Source organism: Pelophylax lessonae (genome assembly GCF_965119305.1).
Source record: "Pelophylax lessonae genome assembly, chromosome: 1".
Classification (NCBI taxonomy): Eukaryota; Metazoa; Chordata; class Amphibia; order Anura; family Ranidae; genus Pelophylax; species Pelophylax lessonae.
This window is the reverse complement of record NC_138768.1, coordinates 735,968,667-735,993,936: the sequence shown is the minus strand read 5'-3', so window position 1 is coordinate 735,993,936 and position 25,270 is coordinate 735,968,667. Positions and strand designations below refer to the sequence as shown.

At 41.9% G+C, this 25,270-nt stretch overlaps 1 protein-coding gene across 5 annotated transcripts in view; it reads left to right on the top strand.

Moving 5' to 3' along the window:
• EXOC1 (exocyst complex component 1) overlaps window positions 1-25,270 on the top strand; it is a 126,412-nt gene that overhangs the window by 54,326 nt on the left and 46,816 nt on the right. For 2 of the 5 annotated variants that reach the window (XM_082264912.1, XM_082264913.1), the window contains 4 exons: window positions 6,696-6,836; window positions 12,496-12,601; window positions 16,909-16,944; window positions 19,719-19,763. In XM_082264912.1, coding sequence (XP_082121038.1) covers window positions 6,696-6,836; window positions 12,496-12,601; window positions 16,909-16,944; window positions 19,719-19,763 — 328 coding nt within the window. The remainder of the gene's footprint in view (window positions 1-6,695; window positions 6,837-12,495; window positions 12,602-16,908; window positions 16,945-19,718; window positions 19,764-25,270) is intronic. The other 3 variants (XM_082264914.1, XM_082264916.1, XM_082264915.1) reach the window with 2 other exon arrangements.

The window sequence follows — 25,270 nt, the reverse complement described above, 5'->3', positions numbered from 1 at the left end:
TAGGGGGTGTGCGCTGTGATTAGACCCTGCACAAGCCGATCAGTGGGTGCCGGCTAATGTACGTCCACCGGCACCCGCTGATTTGCGAGGAGAAAGACAGGACAGAGCTCTGTCTATATCAGTGATGGCAAACCTTGGCACCCCAGATGTTTTGGAACTACATTTCCCATGATGCTCATGCACTCATCACTGGTCTATATAAACAATGCAGAGCTCTGTCCTGTCAGTGGGGATGTGGTGCCAAGCAGGGGATAAAAACGGTTACATCCCTTTAGTAAAAGCACCTCGCAGCACACACCTAAACATTCGTTAGGCAAAAATGTAACCCTTTGATTGTCCTAGATGTTTAACTCCTTCCCAGCCAGTATCATTAGTACAGTGACAGTGCATATTTTTAGCACTGACCACAGTATTTGTGTCACTGGTTCTCACAAGGTGTCAGTTAGTGTCATATTGGCTGCAATATTGCAGTCCCGCTATAAGTCGCTGATCGCCGCCCATGCTAGTATATATAAATAAAAATTCCAGTATACATATCATAGTTAGTAGACCCTAGAACGTTTGCGTAAACCAATCAATATAAACTTATTGGGGGTTGGTTTTTTTTTAACAAAGACATGTAACAGAATACATATTGGCCCAATTTTTTAGGAAATTTCAATGTTTTTTTATTGTTTTTTTTATAGCAGAAAGTAAAAAATATTTTTTTTCAGAATTTTTAGGCTTTTTTCGTTTATAGCGCGAAAAATATAAAAACACAGTGGTGATCAAATACCACCAAAAGAAAGCTCTGTTTGCAGGGAAAAAAAATATATAATACAATGATATGAGTACAGCATTGCATGACCGCGCAATTGTCAGTTAAAGTAACATAGTGCCAAGAAGCAAAAAATGTCCTGTTTATGAAGGGGGGTAAATCTTCCGGAGGGCAAGCGGTTAAATGGGTTTGAATCTGTTTTTACTGTTAGTGTACATTTTGAAATGAACAGCCTTTAGGAGGTTCAGTGGAACAAGTTATTTTGAAATGCTTCAAGTTGTTAGGAGCTTGTAGTATATCTCAGAAAAGACCCATTACACAAAGTTGGTTTTCATTACAAAGTTTTACCTTTTTTGGAGTGACTGTTAAGCAGTAATCACTGCTTTACAAGTCAGCAAATTCCTAAAAATGTTTAAAGTGATACTAAAGTCTATCTTTTTTGTTTAAAAATAACAAACATGTTCTACTTACCTGCTCTGTGCAGTGGTTTTGCACAGAGCAGCCCTGATCCTCCCCTTCTTGGGTCCCTCGCCAGCTCTCTTGGCCCCTCTCTCTGGTTGACTGTCCCCACAGCAAGCAGATTACTATGAGGGCACCCGAGCAGAGCTGCTGCTCTGTGTGTCCGTTCAGACATGGAGCAGCGGCTCGGCCTTGCTGCCTCTCTCTCCTCATTGGCACCCGCTGCTGTATCCCAGCTAATCAGGAGGGAGAGATAGCCAAGGCACTTGCGGACATTGATGGATAGAGATGGGGCTCAGGTACGTATTAGGGGGGCTGCTGCACACTGAAGGTTTTTTTATCTTAATGCATACATAGGAAAAAAAACTTCTGCCTTTTTAGAACCACTTTAAATTACTGCTTAAATAATAATAATATACAGTAGACTGTGAAACTGTAATAGTGATACTTTTGTGTGGTTTGCTGAGTTAGGAGTCTTTATATGATATATGTTTTGTATTTATTTGACCAGGCTATTCTGCTATCTTTATTCCAAAATCTGAGCTTGTAAGCAGGGCAACATTTTATTTTTTTTCTCATTTTTATGGCTGCATTCACACTTGAGCGTAGCTTTTTCGCGCGTTTTTTTTTCCGCGATTTTTACCGCGATTTTCAGGCGTTTTTTTCTGGCGTTTTTGGAGGCAGACATTGACAGCTATCAAAAACGCTGGTAATCAGCCCAAAAAGAAGCTCATGTACTTTTTTCAGCTACAGGCGTTTTGCTTCAGGCGTTAAAACGCTCAGATGTGAACAGGGGCCATTTAAATGAATGGGGTTTTACTTGTTGGGCATTTTGGAACGTTTTTGGAGCTGAAAAGCGCTCAAAAACGCCCAGGTGTGAATTGAGCCTTATGTCTCACAAAAGTAAAGCCATAAGATATTTGCATCGCACAGTTTGTGAGATTATTATAGATCTGGTGTACAGTGCATTATCAACAGAACTACAATCAATTAAAATGAAACCAGCATAAATAGTGTGCACTTAAGGCAGTATTAAACCCAAAACCGAAAATGTAATATATTGCAGCTTACCAACCATTAAATGTGGTGGCTGTAATAGTTTTCTTTTTTCGGCTTTTTCCTTCTATTTCCCCTGGTGATCTGGTAAGTAACACACCACCTGTATTAGAGCGCCCCACTCTGGATGAAGGAGAACAGGGGGCAGATTAGGACAGCAGCATTGTCAGTCTGTGTGTGTGTGGGGGGGGGGGGGTGTTAGAAGTACTTGCAGATTTCAATACACTGAGAAATTGAAGCTGAACTCCAGCTAATACTTTATAATCAGTTAAAGTAAACCTTCTTTTTCTTATGCGATAAAGGTTTTACATCAATAAAAGCTAATGATTTTAAATACCCTTACCAGTGTTTAAATGGTCTGTTTCATCCCTGTAACTGCAAGAGAGGTTTTCTGTTGAGACAGGCCTACTAGTCAGATCATCAGATAAAAACAGAAGAAAGAAAGCCTAAAAAGGAAAGGAATGCAGCCATCGCATCTAAGAATTGGTACCCAGCAATATAATAAATGTTTGTTTTTGGGTTTAATACTGCTTGAATTAGAGCCGCATTAAAATAAAATTACACATATGTCGTTGCTCATATTTTCATACAGAAAGAATAAAGTGGTTGTAAAGGCAGAAGGTTTTTTTTTATCTTCATGCATTCTATGCATGAAGATAAAAAGCCTTCTGTGTGCAGCAGCCCTCCTGAAACTTACCTGAGCCCCCTCCCTATCCAGCGAAGTTGCAGGAGTGTCTTAGCTGCCCGGGACAGCCGTGTGGCGCCATTAGCTCCCACTGCTATCAATCAAAGTCAGTCAGCCAAGGAGAAGTAAAGGGGGGTGGGGCCGGGCCACGGTTCCACGTCTGAACAGACACGGAGCTGTGGTTCGTCTCGGGTGCCCCCATAGCAAGCTGCTTGCTGTGGGGGCACTCAACAGGAGGAAGGAGCCTGGAGTGCCAAAGAGGGACCCGAGAAGAGGAGAATCTGGGCTGCTCTTTGCATTGCCAGTTTGGGTGGGGGGAAATGTTTGAAAATGAAGCCAAACACCAGCTAATATTTTCTAAGCAGTTGCAGCAAACCGTTTTTCTCTTTCATTCATCGACGGACACAGCGTTCCATAAATCATAACTAGTGGGTTATATTGCCTCCTCCAGGAGTAGGACTAGGCAGAACAAAAAAACACCTGGCTATGCCCATGGGCCTTCCTCGGCTGGTATATATCCCCCTCTCTGCTCTAGGTAATTCGTTTTAATCTGTCTAGTCAGGAGTAAGGACCTAGGCTCCTGGCTGGGATCTCTGGTCCTAGCAACTTTCTCCTTCCTTATATCTTTTTTGTTTTTTCTCTTGGCCTGCAGGGTATCGGAGTTGGCTGCATTATCCTGTCGCAGTCCCTGTTTGGTGGTCCATAGGAATAAAGTGGTTCTTCGTCCCTGTCCAACATTCCTGCCCAAAGTTCTCTGACTTCCATTTAAATGAGGACATTGTGTTGCCTTCCTTGTGTCCCAAGCCAGCTCATCCCGGGAGGTTGCTTTGCTTACTTTGGATGTGGTTTATGCGATTCGGGTGTATCTGGCAGCTACTGAGTCTTTTCGGAGTTCAGACTCGCTTTTTGTGGTTATGGACGGACCAAGAAAAGGGCTAGTCGCTTCTTCGGCTATCCATCTCCAGAAGAATCAGACAGACGGTGACTCAGGCCTATTTCTTTAAGGTCAAGTTCCACCTTTCCCTGTCACAGCGCATTCTACTCAGGCGCTGGTTGCTTCCTAGGGCTTCTGTCATCAGGCTTCAATATCGCAGGTTTGCAAGGGGACCACTTGGTCATCGGTGCATACCTTCACAGAATGAGATACTTTGGAATCTGCGGATGCTTCTTTTGACCGCAAAGTTTTGCAGGCTGCTGTATAAGAGGGGCTGTTCCCTCTTGAGTGGTGTTTTTTCTTTAAACCTTTATTTTTCAGATGGGGCTCCTATGTCCTGGTTAAGGCTTCTGTGTCCTGGTTAAGGGGTCCTATTTTTAGCCTTCGGTTATTTTCCCCACCCATCATTTTCCTTTTAATCACTGCTTTTGGGTGCCCCACTAGTTATGATTTATGGAGCGCTGTGTCCGTCGATGAACGAAAGAAAAAATTGGATTTTTGTACTTGCCGTAAAATCCATTTCACCGAGTTCGACGGACACAGCACCCACCCCTCTATGCAGTTCTGGTACTTCTAATACTGCTTGCTACTAAACTGATTACCTAGAGCAGAGAAGGGGGGGGGGGGTTTACACCAGCTGAGGATGGTCCATGGGTGTACCCAGGTGTTTTTTGTTTGGCCTAGTCCTACTCCTGGAGGAGGCAATATAACCCAGTAGTTATGATTTATGGAGCGCTATGTCCATCGATGAAATGGATTTTACAGGAAGTACAAAAATCCCTTTTTTTTTTTTTGGGATAAAGCTTTCAAATTTAACAAAGCTAACAATTGTAAGCATCCTTGCTAGTGTTAAATGGTTTGTCTCAACTTGTTCTTTTGAACAAAACAAAACATACCCACTGGCTGGATCACCGGATGAAAATAGAAGAAAGCCTAAAAAAGAAAATGAATGCAGCCATCAAATCTATCAAATTGTGTGCTGTAATATAATAAATGTATTTGGGTTTAATACCTCTTTTAATATAAGAAAGAATACAAGAGCAAGCTGGAAAGGAGAATGGGGAATAAAGGGTAGAAGGAAAAAGAAATAGGAAAAAAAAGGATGGGTTGCCGGGTTGGCACAGGCAGCTGTCCCCTAGTGAAAAGAGGGGGAACCCCCCCCCCCACACACACACACACACCACTACCATCAGATCAAAGTTCTCAAAGGCTATTAATATCCATTTAGGTATGATAAAACAATAGCTAAGGCTCTCAGAATCGTCAGATTTGTTTCATGTCTATCTTTCAAAAGCGTTAGTTCATTAATCTTTATATAGTCTATTCCATTAACAAAAGTTACATATATAGGGTAAACTGTTGTTTCCAACTAACAGCAAAAGTCAGCTGATCAAGTAGAATATAGTTGGGGTGTGAAAGTTTTTGGGGGTTTAGTTAGTATGTCAACTTTCACCACCTCGGTGTTGGTAACATTTCCAAGCATTTAGCCAGGCTGTTCCAAATCATTGATCAGTTCTCCTCTGATTCAGTCTGCTGCAGTTTCCCCTCCAATTTTCTCTGTATTTGTGTCCTGTGTGTTGTAGTAATTGAACTGTGACTATAGAATTGAGATCAACTTTGGGGCCCTAAAGGGTCATACAGACAAATTCAAAGCACGATAGCGATTTAGATTAGATAGTATTTAAAAAAAAAAAAAAGAACAATACTTTACTGCTTGTAGTGGTTACTTAAGCTCTTGTTTGCAAGACCAATTTAACTATTGTAGAAGAGGTAAGAACATGATGAACTTTGTGATAACCTTTAGAGCACCTTTTGTGGACTTTATCGCTTTTCATGGAACCATTTTACATAGGACGACTTGTTTACAAAAATTGATGGCATCATTTTATATAAGATGACTCGTTTACAGCACCTTAGGTACATATATATCTGATTAATACCATTGAGTGAGCCATTCTAGAAAAATACATAATTAATGGCACAAGCATAATGCCCATGACAGGTATTTCATAGTTAAGCCCAATTAGAGATTCAGGAGTAAGCCTTTTACTCTAGCAAACACCTTACTAATTTATGAGAAGCTTTCCCGTGTGTACTAAGCAGTTTTACTCTGTGACAACTTACAGGGTGTGCATGCTTCAGAAAGGCAAATGTATCCGTTAGTAACTGCAGTTGACAGGGGTTCGTTACATTTCTCTTCATGAATTGGCCAGTATTGGTCATAAACATTTTTTTTGTCCATGGCAAGAAGATTATAAGATTTAGGGTTTCTCAATTTGATTCAGTTTACACTGGTGTTGGATTCTCAGTGATGAATGCTTTTGGTGCAACACCTGTACATCATTGGCATGAACACTCCCACACCAGGTTAAGGTAAGTATATGAAAAACAGTTTAGCGTCTTAGTTAAGGAGTTAGGTTAGTGTTGGGGTGGGGTGTGTGTTAAGGGCACATTTGTAGGAGGCATGCTAAGTGTTGGGGTTGCAGGACTGGCCAAGAGACAGGGGTGGAGTTTAAGAATTGTTAATGGCTTCCTTTAGGGATTTGGTATTAATTGTTCAGGCAGGGTTTTGTTAGAGGCGCTTTAGTGCATAGTAAAGTAGGGGTCAACTTCAGTATAAACATTAAAATCTCAGACAGAACTGGATGGCAAGAAATAAAAGTGCTTTGGCAGGTAAAACAGACCACATATATGTATTTAACCCCTATATTAAGAAATTTTCCTGGCGTTCAGCTTTAAAGAAGGTGGAAGTGTGGTATAGGTTTTGCTATAAAAATGTGTTTTTCTTTGTGATCTGTATATAGGGCCACGATCAGACTTCAACACTTTCAGTTGAAATGACCCTACCAAACCATCATCCTTTCCACCGAGATCTTCTACGATATGCCAAACTGATGGAGTGGCTGAAAAACACAGAATATGCTAGATATGAAGGACTTATGAAGGTTTGTATTTTACTTTTTTTTTATGTAATTCTTTTCATGTTGAGACCCTCTAGCTCAATTATAAACAAATTTAGAACATTTTAGCAAAGGTCTTTGTAGGTTTTACCTGCTGCTGTTCTGTTACATAGTTGCGTAGTAGGTAAAGTTGAATAAAGACAATAGTCCATCCAGTTCAACCTGTGTAGTTTACGTATGTCAGTGTCGATAATTGTTTCCCATATCCCTGTATGTTGTGTTCTTTAAGATGCACATCCAAGATTCTGTAAAAATATCAATACTCCCCTCTGACACCACCAATAGTGAAAGAGCATTCCACATCCTTATCGCCCTGACAGTGAAAAACCCCCTGCGCAGCTTAAGGTTAAACCGGTTCTCCTCCGGTCTCATTGTGTGTCCCCGTGTCCTCTTATACTCCCTGAGACTGAATAGTTTTTTTCCTATGCTGGGATCACCATTGAGGTATTTGTATACCACTATCATGTCCCCTCTCAAGCGTCTCTGTTAAAATTTACAAAGGGATTTCGGACACTTTCTGTCTCCTGAAAGCTAAGCGGGAAGATCTACTGCCTTTCAGTCACATGGTCAGACCATGTAATAGAAATGAGCAGTAAGCTAGTCACATGAGCAGAAAATTGTATAGAAAACGCCACAAGTGTTGGCATGGTGACATGAAAGCAGCGTTTTGAGTTTTTGCAGTTTTAATAAATTGAATAAACAAGCAAAACATTGGGGGAGCAAACCCTGAACATGTATATCTAAAGCCGGTGCAGCTATGGACCAAGCAACATGTATATTTAAAAAGAATAGCGCAACCATGCAAAAGAAATGACTATTAAATATGGAGACAATCCATAAATAAAAATGGGGGTTTAGTCCCACCATATGGCCATATCGTGCTCAAGCCCACCACTGCGTCAAAGTACCCCATTATCAGTGGGTCCTACACTATCCATATAAATGGGGTGAATCCAGCCTCTCCAACCCTTGGAGACAACACTCCTTGCTGGGATGGATGTGCTAATGCACTACAAAGGACTCCTCCTGTATCTACTTGATGGTGGACTCTGATAGAGTACAGATGTGTGTGGGGGGTGGGATGCTCAACCACAGAAGTCTGGTCAGACCGAATACATAATAAACAAGCAAAAAATTGGGGGAGCAAACCCTGAACATGTATATCTAAAGCCGGTGCAGCTATGGACCAAGCAACATGTATATTAAAAAAGAATAGCGCAACCATGCAAAAGAAATTACTAAATAAATAAATTGAATGACTACATATGATGAACGATGCATTTTTTAAAAAAATCCTGACAGAATTACAGAATGTCTCATATAGCAGTTTGATTTGCTTTATCAGTGTGTTTCCACAAAAGGAATTTTTGCTTTAAGTGATGTGAATCAAATGTTTGGTATGTGCGCTCCTGGGTCGCAGGATGTCCAGGCGCACAAAGGGGGGGGGGGGAAGTAGAGTTAAGGGTGCCACATCCTAAATTAGTAGTAGAGAGAATGGAAAAGGAGGGATTGGACTTTATAGGCACCAGTATTAAAATTGTATACTTTATTAAAGGATTCACAAGAGCATATAAGACAAAATACACAAAAGAAAAAGGTAAAAAGGCCAACATATAATGTACATATAGTGCAATGAGGCGATAAAGCCTAAAAACAGTATACAAATCGCATAGCCTATCAAATATTAATGTATGTAACAACAGTCACATATAATAATCACAAATGTTACAAAATACCCTATGTTCATAAGGCGGCCAAAGAGAGGAATGGTACCCGTCTCTAACGGTCGTCTTGTACAGAGTAGATAAATATTAGATTGAATCCCAGCTGCCCTACATGTTTCGCTTAGTTTAATAAGCTTCTTCTAGGGCATGTGGTGAGAAAGGACATCTGAGAAGAATTTTCAGGTCATCAGACCTTGTAAAAAACCAAGCCTGGTAAGTTAAAATGATAACGAGGGGGTCGGTACGCTGTAGTAGGAGCAGACTGCCTAACACAATTACCGGTGTAAGCATGAGACAAAGTAATTCATATAACATGGGTACAAGGCCTAACAAGGGCTCAATGTCATGGAATTCCAGTCGTTTCAAAATCGTTTAAGTAGGGAGGCCGGAGAGATGGAGAGCCCCGACCTGAAAAACCAACCAGGGGCAGGCGAGGTAAATATACCTCATATGCCTAAGACCCAGGTGTGTTAGGTGTGGGTGTGCTGCCGACAGAGCGACCAGATGAAATCCCCCCCGGATGGGGATACCGCCAGGGTAAGTGATGTGAAGTTGCTTTGATAAGCATTCTTTGGTACTTCTGGTCTAATAGGGAGAGAGCACAAGTAGGTAATCAAACAACAAGTAACCTCTGAGAGGTAAAGTTGGCCATAAACCAGTAGAATCATGTTTGAATGTTCATATGGAAATTCTGAAAAGTAATTCCTTTCAATCTTGCCATCATGGAGTCAACTAATTTAATTTGACAGTCCTTATAGTTTTGCCCAGACCCACTACTTGATTGGAATCCAAGGTGTATTAAATGGGTTTATTTTGTGCCTTTCATATGCGTATTAAAATATGTACAGTTTTTTTTTCTCCCCGAACAAAAACCACCAAAAATTAGAATTTCGTTTTGAGAGAAAGTTTCCATCCAGCGCATTCGAACTTTCTTTTCTTTTTGAACAGAATTCTACTAGTGTATGGCCAGCTTAAGTTCAAGAGTGGATGTCCAGATTATTACTGGGGTAGACAGTAGATATGGAAATCATGCTTAAAATTTCATTCAAACTGTAGAATTTAGACTTACATTTATTGGCATAAAAAGACCTGTGAGTAACTTGATGAGGCATTCTGTAACTTTTACAGCACATTTAAAATCAGGAAGCGTGCTAATCGAGATGTGGCGAAGCATGTATCCATGCCAGATTTCATATTATCTAATCAATAATCTACTTCCCCTCTGCTTTTACCAGGGAATCTTTCTCAATACAAGCCATTATTGATTAAACACAGTTTATTGCTGAAAGCGAAATGTATCATTAAACCTAATTAATGACTGGCCTTTCTTAAAGGGCACTTGTTGACATATGGCCATGCCTATTTTAATATCAAATTTAAAGAAGATGAGCAACATTTTCTCTGAATTCTGAGCACTCAATAAAATATAATTGTCTACATATCCATTACCATTTAGTTTTCTTCAGGTTCCTAAATTCTGTTGTTTCCCATAGTAATGTAACAGAAGAGAGCACATACACACAGTAAAAACAAGCAATTCCAAAGTTCCAACCCCACCGACTGACTGTTCACATAAGAATAATTGGTAGGAAGTGTCTGGTCATAATGATAGTCTGGCTAAAATCAGGGGGGGTGATAGTCTAAAGCCCCACACACACGCAACGATTATCGGCTGACCGATCGGCCGTCTTTTGTCCAGAGTGGTGTTTTGTTGGTTGGAATGTGCCTAGACTGCACACGAATTTTCTCGCCCGACAAAATTCTACTTCAGAAGTGATGTCATGTGTTGGTTTGCTTTCTTTGTGTTCTTTATTCTCTGAGCTTCCCAGACTTGCTCATTAGATTTTTTCCCTGTCGAAATCTGTACTGACACGAAAATCGGCCGTGTTTTGACGGCGGGCAAAAATGTTATAGTCTGCACACCAGATTTTTTTCGGCCGAAAAGTCTGAGTCGGTTGTCGGAAGCATCATACTAACAAGCCGAAAATCGGCAGATCGGACGTTGGACGAAAATTCCCTGCCAATTTTCGACGCGTGTGTGGCTTTAGATACAGGGCTCCTAGGATTTCTTGAATTGTCTCTCCTTCTACAGTATAGGAAATATTGTTTTTTAGTTTTTTAGTCATTTTGTTTAGGAAAACTGCCTTTTAATAGAGGTATCCCCTATTAGGCTTCTGTTTATCTGATGTTTGAAATGCAGTTTAGTAGCTTGGAGCAGGGTTGCTCAACTTTTTTTTTTTTTTTTTCAGTTAGGGGCCTTCATTTGGTGGAAAATATTAATAGATATTCCCTAATAATAAAAGAAAAAATATCAAAAGAAAACTGGCCAAAAAATAGCTACATATATTTTACTGTTTGACCCACTACCAAAAAAAGCCCAAAATAAATGATCCAACGACTGACCTGCATGAGGATATCGCGTATGTCTGCATTATGCGCTATTTGTACCAATATTGGTGCCAAGAAAAAATTGTGTGCATTTTGCTTTTTGAGTTTTTGTTTTTATTCCCACATAAATGCAGTGACACCAAATATAAAACTCACTGGCATTGGCCCTAACGTGGCTCTAGGGAGGCAAAGATCCAGTTTATCATATAGAAGCGGCTTCTAAGGCCGGCCATAGAGGAAGAGAATGTGGTTGCAAGAAAGAAATTGGTTTGATTTCCACCATCAACACGGTCAGTGTTGACAGGTGAATCCCTCCTGCTGAGCCACTGCGTTCTCCCTGTAGGGGAAGCTTCCCTCGCCGGGAGAACAGAAGGGTTTTTGCTAGTGGCTATAATCGCATGTAAAATCCAGCAGGCTGGTTGTATCCAAGTTGATCGAGCGATCAAGTTGAGTACATTCAGCCTGCCCATACATGGTTCGAATCTCACCTGGTTCCTGTTGAACTGGCTGAGATTTGAACTATCTACGTCCAGCTTAACACTAGTGATCACTGTGGATGGCTATCACCGTGATCGTGTGATCAGATGCCAGTCGAATTTGAGACCAGGAGCTACAACTGACAACATAGTCTCGGTGCTGGGGGCGCGCGATTGAACACATTTCAAGTACACAGGAAAAAAGCCAACTTCCATGATGCTGCTTATATGTTATTGCCGTTGTCAGGGGTGCCGTTGTTTGAGGGCACTCCTGTCTAAACCAGGAGGCACTCCAGGGTGCTGTGGCACCCCATTTGAGAAAGGCTAGCTTAGAGTACTCCTCACTTGTTTAAGCTGGGCCTTGATTTCAGTTTGAATCCTATTCAGGAGTGTTTGTTTCCTGCTTGTCTAAACAAAGCAGAACAGTGTTGGTTTCTGCAGCCTGTAAGTGCATGCTTTAGTTTAGGCAATGTCTTGGCCCTTTGAGGGAGTGACTTCCACAGCAAGCAAGTCCAAAGCAAATTGGTTTCCATACAAAATGAAGAAGTCTGTAAAAAGCTGAAAGGAAATGTATTGTGCTCATGCACACAGGACGTTTTTACAGCTGCTGTTAGGGGCGTCTGACTTTTTTTTCCTGCCTTTAAAGGCCCCTCCATGTTAGCCTATGTATCCATGTGCACATAAATTTTAAGAGGCTTTTGGAAACACAAGTGTTTTGGGGCTGTAGAAAAAAAATGGCAGCCTGTGCAGAGACTGTTAAGCTGTAAAAATGCAAAACGCCAAAAAACATGGCTAAAAGCTGCTAAACGCTTTAAGAAGCTTTCAGCCCCTTTGACGTTTTTAGTCGTTTTCACATTATAGGGAGTGTTTTTACTGTAAAAACGCCCAAAAACGCTAACGTCAAAAAACACATGTAAACACTAGTCATAAATACGGCTAAAAGTGCGTTTTTTACAGCTGTTTTTTCCTGACTGCAGCACTGGCGTTTTTTAAACATCCTATGTGCATGAGGCCTCATGATGAACTTAATAAGTGTTTGTGTTCTTTTGTTTGCAGAATTACATTGATTACATTGTGCGGTTATATGACCGAGAGATCAGGGATTTCTTTGAGGTGGCTAAAAACAAGATGACGGGTGCCACCAAAGAAGGAAAAAAGTTTGGTAAGCTAGATGAGCAAACACACTTTATGGAAGTGTTTGTAACATCATAACATACTTAAAATATAATTTTCTGTCTTCTGGAATTTTATTTTGAAGGTACAGCAGCACTGACAAGAACATATACTATTGTCTGCTTGAGTAGAGAGAGACTTTTTTGTCTGGGCCCGCTTGCCTTATTTGACAGCACTGTAAATCTAATTTCTATTATTTTTTTTATAATCATTATTTAAAATCATTTTTCAGAAGCCTGTTGAATGAAACCTATAGTATGTTGGAAATTCAGATCTTCACTGTAAGCATGGGACTTTTTAAAATAACCTAAGTCTTTGATCTCTGGATTCCTTTACAGCTCTGGACCTCTTGTAATACCCGCCACATAAGAACTAAAGTTGGCTATATGCAAATGGATTTATTTTATTTACTAGCAAAAAAAAAAACAGATTCCATTATCCTTGCTAATTAGCGTGGATTGATCAATTTTCTGCTGTGGCTCTTGTATATTGACAGCCACCCCAAAAGCTTTTAAAATGACTTCAGTGGCTGGATATAGGCACAGTTTGCCTGACAATTTTCCACCTGGCACTTTCATATTTTTAGGTTGGGGGATGTAAGGTGGGAGGGGGCCAATGGGGCTACCAGGAAAATGTAATCAGTCCAACAGGAACGGTGCAATCAATGCTCTTCTGCTTTCAGTTGATAGAATACAAGGGCATCTCATAAAATTAGAATATCATCAAAAAGTTAATTTTTTTCAGTAATTCAATTTAAAACGTGAAACTCGAATATTTTATAAAGGAGTGTTACACACAGAGTGATCTATTTTAAGCATTTCAAACATTTCTTTCTTTTAATTTTGATGATTATGGCTTACAGCTCGTGAAAACCCAAAATCTCAGAAAATTTAAATATTAAGTAAGACCAATAAAAAAAAGTATTTCTAATACAGAAATGTTGGCTTACTAAAAAGTATGTCCATGTACAGTATAGTATGCACTCAATACTTGTTTGGGGGGGGCTCCTTTTACATGAATTACTGCATCAGCGCAGTGTGGCATGGAGGTGATTGTTCCATGGCACTGCTGAGGTGTTATAGAAGCCCAGGTTGCTTTGATAGCGGCCTTCAGCTCATCTCCATTGTTAAGTCTGGTGTCTCTCATCTTCCTCTTGACAATACCCCACATACTCTCTATGGGGTTTAGGTCAGGCGAGTTTGCTGGCCAATCAAGCACAGTAATAACATGATCATTAAACCAGGTATTGGTACTTTTGGCAGTGTGGGCAGGTGCCAAGTCCTGCTGGAAAACGAAATTACCATCTCCATTAAGCTGGTCAGCAGAAGGAAGTGCTCTACAATTTCCTGGTAGAGGGCTGCGCTGACTTTGGATTTGATAAAACACAGTGGACCAACACCAGCAGATGACATGGCTCCCCAAATCATAAGACTGTGGAAAATTTAGTATTTTATTTGGAAATCAAGGTCCTAGAGTCTGGAGGAAGAGTGGGGAGGCACAGAATCCAAGTTGCATGAGGTTCAGTGTGAAGTTTCCACAGTCAATGATGATTTGGGGAGACATGTCATCTGTTGATGTTGGTCCACTGTGTTTTATCAAATCCTGCTTCCCTCTGCTGACCAGCTTTATCCTTTGTTTTTTGTATTGGTCTTATGTAATATTCTAATTTTCTGAGATACTGTTTTTTCAGTAGCTGTAAGCCATAATTGTCAAAACTAAAAGAAAGAAATGCTTAAAATATATCACTCTGTGTGTAACACAGCTACATAAAAAATAAGAATTTCACTTTTTGAATTGAATTACTGAAATAAATAAACTTTTTGATGATATTCAAATTTTATGAGATGCACCTGTATAGGGAAAGAAGGATCGGTGCACAGCTTCTTCTTCTGTCCACTTACATGCCGTGAGCACTTTGGTGACCAAGCTGTATTGCTAAATTATGGAGGGGAAAAGTGAAGTCACCTGGTCATGATTTTTTCTGGCAGGTCTGCTTTTTACATAAATAAAAACCCTTTGTGGGTCGAACAAATTATTTACATATATTGAAATTTGTACTTTTTGCTTCGGTTCAACAATAAAAATCCAAATTCAAGCCAAAATTTTTCTTTTTTGGCTGGACCATGAAAGTGTTAAAACAATGTCACAGGGAGAAGAATTAATAGAAAGAAATCAATGAAATGTGTATGACAGCAACAAAAACAGGCACTTTGTGTTAAAAGAGCTGGAAATTTTACGTCCACTATACGTTTTTTGTTGCTGTCTTTCTGTTGGCTTTATGTCTCAGAAACGCCTGTTCTCCCAATAGCTTCTCATGTCACTTGGGCAAGTAAAGGGAAGTCTCCCAAATGGGGGCATGGGCAGGAATAAATACTTGAAAGAGGAGCTCTTCCATGCCTTAAAGGGTAACTCCACTTTTGTGGGGAAAAAAAAACACAAATTAAAAAAATATACATTATAGCATATACGATTGCTGCACAAGTCATTTTAAAATTGAATGAATAAAAATTACCTTTGCTTTTCAATCTGCAGCACTTTAATTTTCTGTAAAATGCAATACAATATGGCAACCTGGACATGTTCTGTACACAGATGCAGTACAGAGCGCCCTCCAGAAATGTAATTTCCTGGGTGATTGGTTTACTGATTTTCCCAGAAGTCCGGTTTTGGGCATCCACTGCCACAAAAATGTAATTTCTGGTGAGATAGGGTCCTTTCACATGGTCCGCTGTGCGGTGCGGACCGTTCTCTGCTCAGCGGGGATCGATCCGCCAATCCCAGCTGAGCAGGCGGATGACAGCTCCATCTCCGCACTGTATGCGGAGAGGGAGGTGTCAGAGTCCCGCTGCTCTCTATGGGGGAATCGGATAAGAGCAGACCGCCTGTCCGCTCTCATCCGATCCGCTGGATGGATGGATGGAAAATAGGGTTTCCGGATTTCACGGACATGATCGGATGCGAATGGCAGCGGGTGTCAGCGGACATGTCTCCGCTGACATTCGCTGCCCCATAGGGATGCATGGAGGATCAGATCCCCCTAAAAAACTCAGACGGATCTGATTGGATCGTTCATGTGAAAGGAGCCATACTCCCAAAGTGAAATCACAGCTAAAAAAAATTCAGACCCTGACACTTTTCTCATTAGAATCGTGCAAGTGCAGCAGCTGATTGATAATTACAATGTCACTCCCACTCACATTCACGTTGCACATGGACACAGACAAACATCTTTTTCTTCAAAATAACAAAAAGTCAAAAATTTGCAACAAAGTTTGTTAAAATCCTTGCAATATACATAGATCACCGAGGAGGGAATGTTTTTATTACTTTTTTTTTTCTCAACAAAAGTGTAGTTACTCTTTATATTTCTGTTAAAGAGGTTGTTAACTCAAATTTTTAGTTTTTTTTTTCCTTTTTCACCCTGAAAGAAACACATAATGAGCTAGTATGCACCTCTATTACCTTAGAACGAGCCCCCCGCCGTGCCGCCCGCTCACCTCTATGATGGGCGACATGTTCAGTCGCCCGTCTTCCGGGATCGCGGCATCCGGCCATCTGATTGGCCGGAGCCACAGTGCCGACGGTCACGGCACGGGACTCTGAAGGAACGGCAGCAGCGGCCGTTCCTTCAGAGCGCATGCGCCAGTGACGTCACTGGCTGCATGTAAGGTAAATATCTCCTAAACGGTACATGTTTAGGAGATATTTACAGTACCTATAGGTAAGCCTTATCATAGGCTTACCTATAGGTAAAAGTTTCAGAGGAGGGTTTACTTCCTCTTTAAATTACAGGTGTCTAATAAATGAATATTGATGCACACACCTGTACTCCTACCTAGAACTGTGGAACGCCTGCATTATTAGCTTCCACCTGTGAAACAGTTGCATAGCTTGTTTCATGTGGAAAGATAGATATGTTAAATGGGGCAAAATTATAAATGTAGATCTCTTGGGCTATTTGTCTAATAAGTGCATGTGGCAATGCTTTGGCATCTCTGGTATGTATGACCAAGACATGGTCAGATGAACCATGTCTAAATGCAATTCCCTCAAAGATCTGGTGCTTTCCAGCTATTATGTAGCCCTTGCAGAGCTTACCTGTGGGATATATTTGAATTGTGCTCTATCACTTGGTTTGTCATAGAGTGCTCTATGATGCTTGCACTTCATTGCTTGTGTGAGATGTCATGCTTGCTGACGGTTGGAGGTGTGTGGCTTGCCTGGTTTTTGTGACCTTGTTCTCTGTTACATGGTATGAGCTGTCTTCACACTACACGTTTTCTCCTTTTAATGCAGATAATGTTGGTTCAACAAGAATAATCAATAAAAACGGTAAAGGAGAAGGCAAACACATTATTGTTTACTAAGTGTATGAAATACCCCCCTGATGTTCACCTCCTAAGTCAGAAAACCTTTGTCTTCTTGTGAAATAATCTTGTCTTGTTTCTTACCTAACATCATATTTACCCACAAGAATCCACAGTGTTCTGGCAAAAAACAAAAGTCAATGATGCTTCTTCTTTAGAAAAGGTGTGCTGGCATTGGCAGTCAATTACATTTTAACTTTATTCAGCTATAGGTTTAAAAAAAAGAAATGAAAAGCATAATTAGTTTGCTGTGGATAACACGCTTTTTCATTTATATAGGTTATTGTTAAGGGTCATATACAGTGGGGATCGAGTTTGGGCACCCCAGGTAAAAATCTCCAAAAGGCATCAAATTACAGATTTGACATTCTTATAATATGTCAACAAAAGTTAGATTTTATTTCCATCATTTACACTTTCAAAATAACAGAAAACAAAAAAATGGCATCTGCAAAAGTTTGGGCACCCTGCAGAGTTAATATCTTGTACTGCCCCGTTTGGCAAGTATCACAGCTTGTAAACGCTTTTTGTAGCCAGCCAAGAGTTTCAATTCTTGTTTGAGGTATCTTTGCCCATTCTTCCTTACAAAAGTCTTCCAGTTCTTTGAGATTTCTGGGCTGTCTGTCATGCACTGCTCTTTTAAGGTCTATCCATAGATTTTCAATTATGTTGAGGTCAGGAGATTGTGAAGGCCATGGCAAAACCTTCAGTTTACGCCTCTTGATGTTATCCCCCGTGGATTTCGAGGTGTGTTTAGGATCATTATCCATTTGTAGAAGCCATCCTCTCTTTAACTTCAGATTTTTCACAGATGGCATCAAGTTACCATCCAAAATTTGCTGAAATTTTATTGAATCCATTTTTCCTTCTACTCGTGAGATGTTCCCTGTGCCACTGGCTGCAGTACAACCCCAAAGCATGATTGATCCACTCCCATGCTTAACAGTTGGACAGAGGTTCTTTTCTTTTAATTCTGTGCCCCTTCTTCTCCAAACGTACCTTTGCTCATTCCGGCCAAAAAGTTCAATTTTAACCTCATCAGTCCACAGAACATGTTTCCAAAATGCATCAGGCTTGTCTATATGTTCCTTTGCAAAGTTCAAACACTGATTTTTGTGGTGAGGCGGTAGAAGAGGTTTTCTTCTGATGACTCTTCCATGAAGACCATATTTGTACAAGTATCTCTTTATAGTGGAATAGTGTACCACAACTCCAGTGTCTGCCAGATCTTTCTGGAGGGATCGTGCAGTCAAACGTGGGTTTTGAATTGTTTTTCTAACAATCCTGCAAGCTGTTCTGTCTGATATTTTTCTTGGTCTTCCAGATCTTGCTTTAACTTCCACTGTTCCTGATGACTGCCATTTCTTAATTACATTCCGAAAAGAGGATATTAACATCTGAAAACGCTTTGCTATCTTCTTATAGCCTTCTCCAGCTTTGTGAGCGTCAACTATTTTCAGTTTCAGTTTTCTAGATAATTGCTTAGAAGATCCCATGGTGCTGATTGTTGGGGCAAGGTCAGATGAGTCTGGGCATTTAAAACCTTTGAGATTGACATCACCTAGTCTTCCCAGATGATGACTGAGAACAATCCCTGACACTGGCAGGTCTCAGCCTTGCAAAGGGGGCAGTGCATGCTATAAATTCTGCAGGGTGCCCAAACTTTTGCAGACGCCATTTTTTTGTTTTCTGTTATTCTGAAAGTGTAAATGATGGAAATAAAATCTAACTTTAGTTGACCTATTATAAGAATGTTTAATCTGTAATTTGATGCCTTTTGGAGATTTTTCCATCTTTCCTTGGCTTCTTTATGCACATTAATACAAATTTTTACCTGGGGTGCCCAAACTTTCGATCCCCACTGTATGCTAATTCTTCTAGTAGTCCAAAGTATAGAAGTCCACTAAATGAACATTGACCACATTTACACAGTATGGGAAAAAAAAAGCAAATTGCCCTTGAATGAATTTGCATTGGTCCTTTTAAACAGGCATTTAGGCGTAGTTCACTTCCCTATCTTTGCTAGTGCCTCTTTCATGCCTGAAATATACATAACCCCATCATCCCTTACATCATACATAAGACTGAAGATCTAATACAGCTTATGACTGTGTGTGTGTGTTTTTACATGATTGTAATATGTCAGATTGTCCATGTAACTGTTTACAGCTTAAAGTAGAACTCTAAGCAAAACTTTTTTTTCATTTAGGATAGAGTAAGGGAAGGTTATAACCTCTGTCAGATTTTTTTTATTTTTTACCATCTGTGTCCCATTGTGGAGATTTCCCTTCACTTCCTGTCCCAAAGCTAAAACAGGAAGTGAGAGGAAATCCCTTCAAATAAGGGAATTTCTTTGGGACGTCCAGGTCCCCAGAAATAGCGTCCCCAATGGAAGATTTCCCCTCTATCATATTTCTGGGGACAACCCAAAATTTGGGATTTTCTTTTACTTTCAATGATGATGGTAAACAGGAGAAATCGAGAGGGTGAATCTCCTTACTGGGGGGCACAGATGGCAATAAAAACTGACAAGCATTCTAATCCCTCTCCACTCTGTCCAAAACAAAGAAAAAAAAGTTTTGCCTTTAGTCATACTTTAAGATAACCGTAACTGCATAATATAGCCTTCTGCATGTCTTTCTTACTAGTGCCTAACTTACCTCTTGTGCACGGTCTTTGCTAAATGCCTGTTTTCTAATGCATCTTTGTCTTTGATGCTTGCAACCTAATTCATCCCAGCTACGCTGCCTCGAAAAGAGAGTGCCGTGAAACAGGAGACAGAAAGTGAGTATGAGCTGGTCACCTTCAACCAGCATCCTTACTTGATGCATTCTTGATCTGAGGATAATATATAATGATCCTTCTGTGCTCTGATTGGACAGACTGTTATATATAGCCTTTACAACATAATGCATTTTACCTTCAAACACTACAAACAGTTGCACAGAAGTCCTGTTGCTGTTAACAGTGGGGGTGTGGTAAGTAAACGTATCTCTTCCATACTACAGGAAGAGCGAGCATAAAGTAATGGGTTTTAGAATTTTTCCTCATTTTAACAATGAAATTTAGTTTGGGGTTCTTTGGTTCTGGTTTTGAAAAATGTGTGTGATGCTTCCAAGACGTAATGGGATTGATTTACTTAAACTGGAGAGTGCAAAATCTGGTGTAGCTATGCATTGTAGCCAATCGGCTTCTAACTTCAGCTTCTTCAAATAAGCTTTGACAAATAAACCTGGAAGTTGATTGGTTTCTGCAAGCTGCACCAGATTTTTCGCACTCCAGTTTTAGTAAGGCTGGGTTCACACTTGCCGCGGCTCACAGCAGGGGGTCCGGTGCGTCCCTGTTAACCGTTTCAGGTGCGAATCAAGTCCAAATTTTTGTCTAAATTCGGATCTGAAACTGAGCCAAAGACGCACAGGACCCTTTTCCAGTGCAGGCCACTGCCCCCCTGGAGCTGTGTAAAAACCGACTCTCAACGTTGAGAGCCGGTCACACTCTCCTGTCATGCAAATTGGATGCGAGGAAACCCGCAACCAGTTCGGATAAGTGGGAACCCAGCCTTAATCAATGGATGGGATATGTAACTACAAGCTTCCTTTTAGAGAATCACTTGATTTTTATGCACAAAATTTCAGAGGACCGACAAATTTGTGAACCACAGATTCTCCGATGTTTGGTTTGCCTGAATGCAGATCAGTCTGGTGTGCAGAGAAATCGCTCATATACTGAGTCAGTTTACTCATCCCAATCTGCCATTTCAGCTGTCGTGCACTCAGAAGTCTTTTCTGTTTTTGGAGAGGTTTATTTAGGCAGACATTCAGCAGCTAAGAAAAATATGTTTTCATAGAATAGAGATGGTTAACTGAGCTGGGCAAAATGCATTGTCTGTATATGATGCTATGCATTCATTTGGAGAACTGAGAAATATTGGAGCCTATCATGGGTGAAGTATCTGTCCAACTAAAACCAGCACTGTTTTTTAGTATTTTGAGGTTTATCAGTATGCTTTAATTGCATGGTGTTATGAATTCTCTTTAAACCCTATGCATGGCCACTACTTTAAAACTCACTAAAAATTGCTAGAAGGAATCCTCAAAAAAAAATGTTTACTTTCTTTTCATAATTTGAGATATAAACCTACCTACCTAGAGAACAAGCCTATTGCTTCCACAGCTCCTTGGTGTTTTCTGAGAATAGGTCACAATAGGAGTCTGGCACTCCACAATTTCAAATGCCTTTAGATCACCTGGACTGTATATAAAGGGCATAAAAGAACTCTGCTGTCCATGCAGATACAGGTACACCTGAAGTTAGGCTGCCATCATCAGAGAGTGCTCAAGCTCTGTAATACATGTGAAAAGAAGGAACTAAGTGCAGTATTAAAAGAATTCAGTTTATTCCACAAGATTAAAAACACTTACAAGAGTGTGGCATCAAATGGGCTCATCTTTAGGTATGTGATCTGGGCGTCCACTGGGTCCTGAGGACTTTCTTTTTATTATTATTATTATACAGGATTTATATAGCGCCAACAGTTTGCGCAGCGCTTTACAATATGAGGGAAGACAATACAGTTACAATACAATTCAATACAGGAGGAAATGGAGGGCCCTGCTCGTTAGAGTTGACAATCTAGAAGGGAGGGTCAAGTGAAACAAAAGGCAATAATTGAGGGCGATGAGCTGATGGAGAAAATGAAAGTATAGTTGTTGGTAGGATAGGCTTCTCTGAAGAGGAGGGTTTTCAGGGATCGTCTAAAAGCTAATAGAGTAGGAGATAATTGGACAGATTGGGGTAAGGAGTTCCATATTATTGGAGAGGCTCTGGAAAAGTCCTGGAGGCAGGTATAGGAGGAGGTGACGAGGGAGCTAGAGAGCAGGAGGTTTTGAGAGGAACGAAGAGAGCGATTAGGTGGGTATTTTGAGACTAGGCTAGTGATGTAGCTGGGGGCTAAATTGTGGATGGCTTTGTAATGCCCCATACACACGTGCAGATTATCTGCAGACTTTTGTCTGCAGACTTACCTTTTCTATGTAGTGCAAGGGCCTGCCGGATTGCATACAAATTGAAAGTGTTTAGGTTTGACCTCATATTATATGGTTTTGGTAAGTCTGCAGACAAAAGTCTGCAGATAATCTGCACGTGTGTATGGGGCATTAGATGTTAGTATTTTGAATATAATTTGTTGAGTGAGCGGAAGCCAGTGGAGGGATTGACAGAGAGGAGTAGCGGACACTGAGCGATTGGTAAGGTGGATGAGTCTGGCAGCAGCATTCATGATGGATTGAAGGGGGGATAGCCTGTGTAGAGGTATGCCAATGATAAGGGAATTGCAGTAGTCGAGATGTGAGATGACCAGGGAGGGAACTAGGAGCTTTTTTGTGTCATTGGTTAGAAAGGGGCGTATTTTGGAGATATTGCGGAGGTTGAGGTGGCAAGATTTAGACAGAGATTGGATGTGGGGATTGAAGGAGAGTTCAGAGTCCAGGACAACACCTAGGACCTTGGCATGCGGGGATGGGCTAATAGTTGTGCCATCGATATTGACGGAGATCGAGGGAAGGTGCATGTGGTGGAGGCCCTCTGGGTCCAAACCTTCCAATGATGCACTGACGGCGGTCCTGGAGTTCTTTGTGTCGGGTGGAGGTGGCTTTTGGGCGGCGGGGTAGTGAAAAGCACCCCCCGCCTTCCACTGCATCTGATCTGGCCGCCTCGGACGGGGCCTGTCCTGAAGGGTCTGCGACCACGTGCCCTGAGTTCTCAGATAGTGAGGATGATTCCTCACTCCTGTAGCCATGCACGAAAAGGTGCTGGTGGACGCAGTGATTGTGTCTGTGCGTGAGACTTTAAAAATGGAGGATGAAGCTGCAGTGGAGTCACCAGTTCCCTTTTGGCACTCACAAGCTGTCTAGGGCAGCAAAGGTGTTTACGTTTCCTTCCTATTTTGACAGATTTGTCGCAAAAAAGTGAGAAGTCCAAAACGTCCCTTTGTTGTCGCTAAGCGATTCGCAATGAGGTACCCATTTAGAAGAGTCCCTCCTTAAGAAGTGGACTGTTCTACCGGTGGTGGATCCCCCGGTTTCCAGGTTGAAAAAGGCAACCATAATTCCGGTAGAAGAATCGCCAGCTTTTAAGGTTTTGGCTGACAGAAAGGTGGAGGCTGTTGCCCACAGTATGTTCACTGTGGCTGGCTCGGCACTCAGACTGGTCTTCACCATTGCCCTGGTGTCACAAACTCTGACCGAATGGGCTAAGCTTTTACGCCGTGACCTAAAGGTTGAGCAGCCCCCCCCCCCCCCTGCCTTTGTGGAGCTGGCGGACCAGTTGGTCCAGGGACTGAAGTTTATCTGTGATGCCTCTTCGGATGCGGCTCTGCTGATTTCTAGACAGACTTTTTCGGCAGTGTTCCTTAGGCATGTCTTGTGGCTCAAATGTTCTGCGGACCAGACCCCTAAAAAAGCCTTAACTGATCTTCCTTTTCAAGGAGATCGCCTGTTTGGAGCTATCCTGGGTGACTTCATTAGGAGCCTCACAGGGGGGAAGAGCACCTTTCTTCCGCAGGCTAGTAAGGGTAAGGAACCTTGTCACAGACGTGGTCCATCCTTCTCCGCTCACAGGAAGTTTTATTTGTCTCTCAGGGTTGGCTGACAAGCTGACAAAGGTTTAAAGCCTTTCAAGGCCTCTTCGGGAGGATCCAAGCGAACTTGGTCTGGCAAGTCCAAAGCGGGTTTCTCCAGACCCGCAGACCATGCTCCTTCTGCATGAAGGTGCGCCCTCACCTGTGCCTGGGGTGGGGAATGTCTTCGCTGGTTTCCGGATCCGTGGACCTCCTTGGTGAAAGACAATTGGGTCCACGAGGTGATACGGTCTGGCTACAAGATCGAGTTTCATTCTTACCCTCTGGAGAGGTTCTTTCCTTCCAATGTGCGTCTGTCCCTGGACAAATTTCAAGCCCTCTTCAGGGCGGTGTAAGACCTGTTACTTCAAGGGGTAATTGTTCTGGTTCCAACTCCAGAATGTTTTCAGTGGTTTTATTCAAACCTGTTCACGGTCCCGAAGGAAGGCAAGGTGTGTCCAATTCTGGATCTCAAGGCACTGCTTTGTGCCGGTACAGAAGTTCAGAATGGAGTCTGTTTGCATGGTGGTGGCATCCTTGCATCAGGGGGATTTCCTTGCCTCTATGGACATTGACACTTACACATTCCAATGTGTCTATCAACAACTCTTCCTCCGCTTTGCCATGGGAGAGGAGCATTATCAGTTTGTGACGTTACCCTTTGGTCTCGCCTCTGCTCCTCGGGTCTTCACAAACTTGTTGGCTCCGGTGCTTGCATTGTTACATCAATGAGGAACCAGTGCTGGGCTACCTGGACAACCTTCTATTGTGAGCAGATTCTCCTACTGCTCTGATGGACAACGTGGACATCACTATACAGACTCTGAGGGAGTTCAGCTGGCTTCTGAAAGTCTGCTCTGGTTCCTTCCTCGAAACTGGACTATCTGGGTCTGACTCCAGATTCGGCTCTAGCCAGAGTGTTCCTTCCTTCCTGGGTCTGATGATTTCTGCCTTCGAGGCGGTCCCGTTTGCACAGTTCCATACGAGGTCCCTGCAAAGATCTTGGCCAAATGGGACAAGTGTCTGAAGTCTCTGGACAATCAAATCCGGCTGAGCTGAAAAAACAAAGGGGTCTCTAATCTGGTGGCTTTGCTCTCCAGCTGTTCACCAGAGCAAAACGTTTCTCCCCCTGTATTGGACAGTCTGTCCGGGTGGGAAGGTGTCCTGAGTCGGAACTCCGCTCAGGGAGTTTGAACACTGGAAGAGTTCAGACTCCCGATCAATGTACTGGAACACCGAGTGATCAGGCTGTGCCTGAATTCCTGGACGGATCGCCTTCAGGGGTGTCCGGCGCGAATCCAATCGGACAATGCCACAGCCGTGGCTTATATCAATCACCAGGGTGGAACAAGAAGTGTATTGGCAGCTCTGGAGGTAGCCGGCATTCTTTGGTGGGCAGAATGGTTTGTTCCAGCCCTCTCCGCCTTACACATTCCAGAGGTGGAAAATCGGCAGGCGGATTATCTCTGTTCGCAGGGGATGGACCAAGGGGAGTGGTCCCTTCATCTGGAGGCATTTCATCAACTTTGTCTCCGTTGGGGCATCCCCGAGGTGGATCTGTTTGTGTCCCAGCTCAACAGGAAGGTGCACAGGTTTCTGGCAAGGTCACGGGATCCGCTAGCGGACGCCACAGGCGCACTGGTTGCCCCTGGGGCCAGTATCGTCTTATTTATGC